Source organism: Saccopteryx leptura, chromosome 9 (genome assembly GCF_036850995.1).
Source record: "Saccopteryx leptura isolate mSacLep1 chromosome 9, mSacLep1_pri_phased_curated, whole genome shotgun sequence".
Lineage (NCBI taxonomy): Eukaryota > Metazoa > Chordata > Mammalia > Chiroptera > Emballonuridae > Saccopteryx > Saccopteryx leptura.
Window position 1 is genome coordinate 42,112,884 of NC_089511.1, and position 8,750 is coordinate 42,121,633.

Sequence of the window (8,750 nt, forward strand, 5' to 3'; positions counted from 1 at the left end):
TCTTCAGAAATCAGGACAATTTATCATGGCAAATTGAAGATTCCAGTACTTTTTGATCGGAGAGATGTCACACATGAGTCTGGAGACGTGAGTGGCTCGGTGTGGAGAAGGCAGCATATGGGAAAAGGGGACTCTTAGGGGCCATGTCTGAGGGCCCAGAGGATGTAGGTTTCATGTAGCTGGTAAAAGCTCGAGAATGGGGTGTGGTGAGGTAGCCTTCCTGGGCTCTATACAGTTTGCAGGGGGAAGGTATGCCCAGGTGTGAGTTGATGTCATACAAAGGAGCAGTACCCAGAGGTCCAAGAGGGGCAGAGGGTGGCAGGAAGAGGCCTCCTCCAGGGGCTTTACCGAGGCTCAGGCTCACACTTACTCCTCGGACCTTGTAGTAACCATTGGTCGGGTCCTGAGGGAACAAGCGGGATTTGTGAGTATGTGAGGGTACAGGGGGGTGAGGACCACTAACAGGGAATGATCCAGACCTAGTGAGAGACAAAATACAAACAGGAGGAGGCAGAGACAGAGAGACAGACATACAGACTGGTAGGAAGACAAAGTGAGACAGAAAAACAATGACAAGAGACAAAGGGACAGAAGAAGAAGGGCAGAAAAAGGCAGAGACGGGATACAGACCTGTTGAGGGGTGGTCATGTGGAAGGAGATGCAGAAGGAGAAAGAGAGAGAGAGATTGAGACCAAGATATTTATTCATACATCTGCCCAACAGCCCCATGGCTTTGATCTCATGTCATGCCTTCTGCTCCTGCTGGAGAGACCTGGACCTGTCCTCATAGAGATATTAGGCCGAAGGGGAAATGACAGATCAGCAGACAGAGCCCAGAGAGGTCAGGGCTGTATGGGGGAAGTACAGGCAGAGTGACGGGGACTGTGATGATGAATCTTTCTAGGGATGCACAGGCAAGATGATCAGGGCTGTGACGAGGGGAATGAGGCTGTGACAGAGAAGCCCAGATAATAGTGGTCCTGGCTGTGACAGGCATAACAGGGACAGAATGATTGAGGCTATAAGGAGGGAAACATGGGCTTTGTAGAACAAGGGATGTTTGAGCTGAGATCAAAGGAATTGAAGGAGAGAACTAGGTAGATATGGAAAGGAAGTAGGAGTGTTTCAGGCCAAGTGAATAGCAGAACAGCATGTGCTAGGTACAGTGGAGGGAGAGAAGGGACCCTAAAGGCAGGCAGGATAGGAGATGTAAGGCCGGTGTGGGACCTGGTAAGTAGAGGGGGCCTGAGGGAGGCAGCCAGGAGAAGGCATCCAGGAGGCCTGAAACATGACTGCGATGGGAAAAGCTCAGAAAGTGTGAACCCTGATCTGGGGCTCAAGATGGAGGTCAAGGCTAGGACAAATACGTGGGCAGAGTCAGCAGATATGTAAACTGAGGCTATGAAGGGGGGTGAAACAGCCCAGGAGGAAGTAGACAGAAGGCAAAGGGAGCTAGGTCCCCACTCTGCAGCAACAGAATAAAAAAGGGGGGGACAGAGAGAGTAGAGAAGGGAGCTCTTCCCCTCCCAACACTACTCACCTTGGTCTCCAGAGCCCCCTCATCATCCAGAACCAGATCACTGTGGTCCATGTGCTCAATGGGGCCCTGGGGTAGAGTGCTTAGTGATAGCGAGTAGTTAGAGGGTCCTCCTTCCCCAGTGCCTGACCCCAAGCACCCTCAACTGGACAGTGGAGGCCAGGCAATAGAGAGCTGGGTCCAGACTCAGGGAAACAAGGGGCCCTGGGGACAAATTGGATCCAAGGAATAACCTAATTTATTGGGTTAATGGGGTTAATGTTTGGACTAGGCCCCAATTTGAATTTAGGGACCCCATTGGGACTGGATTACTATTGGGTCTAGAGGCACAGTTAGGTGTGGGGATCCTGGCTTCCTACCTGGTCCTCACTGCTGCCTGTCTCCTCCTCCTCAGGGCTCCGCAAACTGGAACTATGGTTGCTGCCCGGGATTTGCACCAGGTTCTTTTGCTTGGAGAAAGAGGCTGAGGCCAAGGAAAGTGGGGTGGGAATGGGGGGTGGGGTGGAGGCAGAGGTAAGCAATGGGGCAGGCTCACAGTTTGTGGAGACCAATGAACAGGAAGGGAGAAGACTAGGGGGATCAGGATAAGAGGCTAGGAATCAATGAGAGCCCTCGTCTGGGAGGGCAAGGCGTGTGAGCTTGAGGAGGAGGAGTTAGGGCTTCAGGGAGGAACCAGGGCCTGAAGGTGAGCCAAGCCCCACCAAGGGCGAGAGAGGCAGCACGGGGGCCAGGTCCCAAGGCCTGGCCGTCAGTGCGCTAGTGTGTGGGGTGGGTGCTGGGGTAGGGCTTGGGCACTCACCCTTGCCTCGGTACCAGCAGCAGAGGGCCGCCCCGGTGATGACTGTCAGGAGAGTCACGGCTGAGGAGGCCACTCCAACCACAATTCGCACAGTAGGCAGCAAGTCTGCAGGGAGAGGAGAGGACGGTCTCGAGAGGTTGAGTGGAAGACTGAGGAGGAACTGGGGAACAGGGGCTCGGGGCTTGGGCTGAGGTCTCTGGGTTGAAAAAGTCACCAAGTTTGGGGACACCCAAGTTTGTAGTAACCAAGCTTGGGGTTCCTGGGCATAGGAGCTCATAAAATTGGGGTTGTATAAATGTACAAATGAACTTCCTGGCTTTAGGGAGTCTTAGAATTTAAGTGGTTTAACTTTGGAGATTCCCTGCTTTGAGGCACCTGAATGTGAGGGGTGTCTCGTTTTAGGATTCTGTATTTGAGGGATTTATTTTTGAGGGTCTCAGGATTCAAGGGACTCATAGTTTTGAGGTTCCCAAGGTTTGAGGGGGGCTCTGCATTTGGAGGCCCTCAGTTGGCAGACTGTGGTGTTTTGGGGGGTTGAGACTCTCTGGTTTGGGCGTCTTCAGGCTCTGGGTCTCACCTCTATGGCCCAAGCTGACATGGGTACCTCCCTCACCCAACCGGTTCCGGGCACTACAGTTGAAGCCTCGGCTAAAATCAGACTCCTGGGTTCCGGAAATATGTAGCACAGAGATCAGGCCTGGACCCTGTCCAACTTGGCCCACCGGAGCTGGGAACGTCTCCACCAGGAATCGACCCAGAGATCCCTTCTCCAGGGAGCCCTCATCCCAAGACCAAACCTTGGGGCACAAAAGAAGGAGGTCAGAGGAGACTGGGGAGGAAATGAGGGAGCCGGCAGATGTCAGGCAAGTCAGAAGTAGTCACTCGGTTTTGGGGGTCCGGCTAGGAGGTCAGGGATCTCGGTTGGGTAGGTTGTGAGAGCAGGGACATTTCCTTACCACGGCTTCTGGGGCAGGGGTGGCGAAGACTAGACACTGGAGGCGGGCAGGGCCCCTCAGGAAGGCGGGCGCTGAGTGCAGGGCAGTCACTACAGGGGGAGCTGGTTTGGAGATTATGGACCAGTCAAATGCCCGCCCACCCTAAGCACGTTTTCAGTAAGACAGGAACAGGCACTCCTCACTAACCAAACCAACCAAACCCCTCAACAAACTCCGAACCCCTCCAGAACTAGCTTTCACTAGGTCCCACTAGTACCCCCAGGACCCACCTCCATGAAACTTTCCCTCTCAAGGCCATGACCACTATGTTAGACTTTGCCCACCTCTGCCCATCCCTGTCCCAGCACCTGCCCGGTCCTTTGGGAAGCACCAGTTTCTCACCGTTCACAGTCAACCTGGCCTCAGCAGCGCCACCCCCTAGGCCGGAGAGGCCTGGCTCAGCCCTGCACACATAGTTGCCTGCGTCCTCTGGCCCCACCGATGGAAGACGGAGCGTGGACTCGAAGCCCAGAACCTGGGATATGAAGTGGCATCAGGAGCAGAATCTTGGGAGGATGCTCCATCCACTACCTGCCACCAGCGCTAGCCCCAGATACGACCTTACCTGTGTGCCCCCGTGGCGGGTCCAGGTTACCCGTGGGAGCGGGTTCCCGTGCCAGGCACAGCTAAAAGAAGCATCTTCCCCCAGGTCTACAGACATGGGCTCTGGCTTTGTCTGCAGAATCGGCCCAACTGGAGAAAAGAAAGAGTCACATGACCATGGAGGGCTGCAACTTCTGACTCAGGATCAGCCATTAGGAAACAGCACCCTAACGGGCCCAAGTATAAGCTCCCTGTCCACAACTCCACTCACATGCCCTGACCACGCCTCCGCCCTGCCCTGGCTCCACTTTGGCACTGACCCAGCGCAAACTCTGCCTGCATCCTATGCTTGCCCCACCTCCTTCCACTGCTGGTCACAGCCACACCCCACTCTAGCCCACCACGGATTTCAGCAGGTCCCGCTTTGGCCACATCCATGCCCCGCCCTGGCTCACACAGCACATCCAGTGCGACGCTGTAGTTGGCGCTACCCACGGCGTTGCTGACTTCGCAGGACACTGGCTCAGTTAGAAATGAGGCCTCTGCCACCACCTCCAATATTGGTCCTCGGGCCCCCAGTACTGGGGACCCCCCCTTTGCCCACCTGTGGAGGTGGTGGGGCTGTTAGTGTTGTCTCTGCTCCCCAGCACACCTACTCATGTCCCAGCCCCAACCCTTCCCAAACCAGTGCTTTGGGCTGGGGAGAGGTGATCTTCATTCATCCTCACCGATAGCTTGTGACAGGAGGCTGGGCCCTGGCCTGGCATAGGAAAGTGACCTTCTGTCCCTCCTGCACAGTTTGTGGTTCTGCAGACAGAGTCACCACTGGGGGGTCTGTGAAGGTGGGTCAATAATCAGCAGTGGTCTGGACCTGGAACACTCCACTGATGACCTAGGAGTCTAACTCCCAGCCCCCTTCACCCCAGGAGTGTGGCTCCCCAGTTTCCTCTTCCCTTTGAGCCAGAAGTCCAGGCAGGTGCTCAGTTCTGTATCCCCTCAGGAAACACAGGTCCACAGCCCCCTCCTTCCTCATACCATAGAGTCCAGAACCTAGCTCCCCATATTTTGCCAAGGACTCCAGGCTCAGTGTCCAACTGCACTTACACTGCAGGCTCAGTGTGATAGCTGTGTCCTTTCCTGCAGGCAGGGCCTGGCTCCGGGCCCGGCAGACCAAGGTGGCTCCATCATCCTCGCTGGAAGGAGTCAAGGATAAGATGCTCTCCACTGACCCAGTGGTCCCTTCCTTCAGCAGGGTCTGGAGGTTATAAATAATGATAATGACTTCATGTACCCTTTATATAATGCTTACTATGTGTCAGGCTGTCTTCTAGGCACTTAGAAGTATTGCTTTCTTTAATCCTCACAATTACTCTATGAGGGGCATACTACTATTATCCTCATTGTACGGATAAGGAAACTGAGGGACAAAAGAGTTAAAGTTACTTAAGATTAATCAACTAACAAGTGACTGAGTCAAGTAGTCCAGACCCAGAGTCCTCACCCTTAATCATACATCAACTGTCTCAAACCCTTGAACCCTTGCCCTCCCATGCCATTTTCTCCTCTGATGGGCCTGTGATCTGATTGAATCCCCACATTTCCCTGAATGGGCAAAGGCTGGCACAGGGATCTGCATCTGACCTGGTAGAAGGTGGCCCCATCCAGCCGGACTCCATCTTGAAACCACAGCAGCTCAGGGATGGGACGGGCATCCCCACGGCTCCGACAGGTCAGATTTGCAGGAACCCCAACAACCAGAGACACAGAGGGGCCGCCCAGCACCTGAGGGGCTTCTGGGGGCACTGTGGGTAGATCTAGGGTCAGAGCTGGATCCTGGGCCCAGAGACCCTGATCTTTTCTACTCTAACCCACCACTCCCCTGTGCTCCCTGGACTCTAATCCTCCGAGCTAGGGCTGGCAGTCTCTCTGGACACCACTGGGGAGATAAGGGGGCTGGATCCTCACCCAGCACGTGCAACTGGGCTGGTCGTGAGCGGAGGCCTGCCTGTGTAGCTTGACATTCATATGATGCTTGATCCTCTAGCTCCACAGGCCTAATGTGGAGGTCATGCTGGCCACTGGCTGCATTCCCTGATATCCAGTACCTGGACCACCCTGGAATCAAGGAAAAGATAGTTACACCACAGTTCTGAGTTCCTGCCCCCAGCCCAAAAGTGAGCGCTGGGCCAGGGACACACTAACCCTCTCCCAGTCCAGAGTCACTTAAAACTTGGGGGCAATAAATTCAGAAAAAAACCCTCAGAAAACAATCGCCATAAAAGTCAGATTAGATGCCACCTCTGGGGTAAAGAATGAGTGGGCTATGAGAGGGGAGAAAAAGAACAAGAGGCTTCTGGATCTGGGCAGTTGTAACATGGGTGTTTACTTTATAGTTATTTGGCAAATCTTCCATTTATGTTTTATGTGCTTTTCTGCATTTATGTAACATTTTACAATAAAAATAAAAATCTCCCAACCCCATGAGTCACCCCCAAAGTACAAACTAAAAATTCAGGGCATTCAAATATTTATCTGAGACCATTGATTTCCCAAACTTAAAAATGTCAACGTAATATACTTTGTTTACAGAGTAAGCCCAGTATCTCCACCCTGGAGCCAGAGCCAGCCCCTCCCTGAATAGAGAGAACAGCCTCACCTGGCAGGTCCCTTTCACCCCCTAGAGCCAGCCCATCCTTAGTCCACTGAACCAGCCCTGAGTATGTGCCCACGGCACAAGGCAGTCGGGCCTCATTCCCTAGCAGTACCACCAAGTCCTCTGGCTGTTGCAGGAAGTGGGGCGACAGGCCTAAGAGATTAGGAAAGAGGAACAGAACTGAGTTTAGCACAGTCAAGAGGTCTTTCATTCAGGATCCAGGAGTTCAGTTCCAAACCTTCCCACAGACCCAGAAGCCCAGGCTCCCAGATTTCTCCTTCCTCAGACCCAAGAGCTCGAGCCCTCAACCACATTCACTTCAGTAGTCACTTGGCAAACAATCCTCCCTATATTTACCGCCTCCCCCGCCCCTCGCCTTACCTGCACGCCCTCTGAGGCTAAAGAAGAGGACGAGGAGAGCGGGGACCAGCATCCTGAATGTGTGTCTCCCAAGATCCAGCAGATTTGCTGTCGCGCTGGCTTCCCTGACAATTACTTTCTAGAGAGCACACCTCCCATCACTCTGGCCTGAAGCCCCCTTAGCGCCCTACTCTTCACCCCGGACTAGAGGTCCCTCTGTCCCTGGCCTGGAGTTTGCAAAGTCTGCTCAGCCACTAGCTTCGACGCTCTGAAACGCCGGCAAGTTCCGCGCGCTGTCTCTGAGAAACCCGGCGAGAGTAAGATCCCATTCGCCCCGCCCCCTGCTCTCCGCTTCCCCGGAGGACCTGCCCTCTTTTCATTGAGAAACTCTGGTGGCCGAGATGCAAGTGAATCCCGGGCAAGCCGGGCGGGTTTCTTCTCTTGGGCGTGAGCCCCAGTCCAATTGGGAGCTGGAAGCTGGAACATCTGGACCGAAGGAGGGGGTCTCGACTGGGTTGCACACCTGCATTCTACCGGGGTTGTGAGGGTACGGGGGTGAGGAGGAGGGAGGGGAGGGAGTGAAAGAAACTTTCTCAGCCCACGTCCTGGAGGGACGGCGCTAAGTGGAAACCGAGCTATAAATGGGAACCCCTGGGGCCTCGCTAGTTTCCGCGCCCTGGGAAGGCGGGGCCCGGGGCTCCTCTGAGCCTGCGAGTCAGGAAGAGGGCGCCGGGGTGACTGGGGGGCAGCCAAGAAGAAGGGGGGTTCTGCTCTCTCCTCCTCAAATCCCTTCCTCAAAATATCCCTCTACCTACTTAGTTACCGCTGCAAACCATAGCACGTCCCAAGATCCAGAAATCCAGGCCCCAGCCCCTCCCTTCCCCAAACCGTGCAGTCCAGGCTCAGTCCTTTGCACCGTTCGGCTGTGGTTGCTGGGCGACAGCTGGAAGGCGGCGGTGCCCGGCCGGGACAGGCAGGGAGGCTGGGAACCTCGCAGCTTGTCCTGACGGCTGTATGCTGCGCAGCTGGGGCGTTCCCACGCTGCAAAAAGGCAGGTGCCCTGCGCAGCTGCGGGGGCAGGTGGGCGGGACCTCGAGCCCGCGGAGGGGCGACTGTGGGCTTGGGACTTGCGTCTGACATTCTTGGGCCCGTTGGGGCTGGGGATTCACACTCAGGTTTTCCGTTGTTCCTGCGCTCAGATTCTTGCGTACTTCTCCACGTGGCGGGGTCTTGATCTTCCAGGATTCTAAGGCTGGGAGTTCAGACCTCGGTTGACTGAGAAACCTCAGTTTCTGAGGAGCTGGGGTGCAGTTGGGATAGAATGACAGAGAGTCAGAAAATCTGATTTTTTAAATGTTTATTTTACTGATGTGTGTGTGTGTGAGAGAGAGAGAGAGAGAGAGACATCAATCTGTTCTGTATGTGCCCAGACCAGGAACCGAACTGGCAAACTGCGCCTCAGTGATGCTCCAACCAATCAAACTATCCCGTTGGGGAGAGAGAAAATTTGACCATAAGTCTTAGAATCAGTGGATTTAAGTACCAATCTCTCTCTCACCCCCACACAGGCCCGGGAGGAGGATTTGAAAACCAACAGACAGGGAACATCTGCCCTAAGATCTGTATGTGGGTGTTGTGGGTGTGGGTGGGCGTATGTGTGGGGGGCAGTGGGAATGGAGGCCGGAACTCTTGAGAGTTTGGAGAGAAGGGGCTGTGGCCTGGACTGCTGAGTCTGAGAGGAGTGAGTCCTGGTGGTTCAGATTTCTGGATCTGGGGACCTTGAATTCCTGGCTTCTGTTTTAGGGATCCAGCACCTAGATTTTGAAATCAGATAAGATTGGGGCCAGCACTCCTGAGGCTTGG

At 54.6% G+C, this 8,750-nt stretch overlaps 1 protein-coding gene across 1 annotated transcript; it reads right to left on the minus strand.

The window, feature by feature from the left end:
• Nucleotides 1-65: 65 nt before the first annotated feature.
• KIRREL2 (kirre like nephrin family adhesion molecule 2) lies at nt 66-7,682 on the minus strand. The gene is made up of 15 exons (XM_066349543.1): nt 6,909-7,682; nt 6,531-6,680; nt 5,840-5,989; nt 5,516-5,676; nt 4,979-5,129; nt 4,603-4,708; nt 4,330-4,478; nt 3,897-4,024; nt 3,674-3,806; nt 3,293-3,393; nt 2,914-3,133; nt 2,337-2,441; nt 1,897-2,000; nt 1,541-1,606; nt 66-403 (listed from the first exon to the last, which is right to left on the minus strand). Exons 1-15 carry the CDS (start codon nt 6,958-6,960, stop codon nt 68-70), a joined length of 2,112 nt encoding a protein of 703 aa, XP_066205640.1. The 5' UTR covers nt 6,961-7,682; the 3' UTR covers nt 66-67.
• Between the last annotated feature and the right edge of the window lie 1,068 nt (nt 7,683-8,750).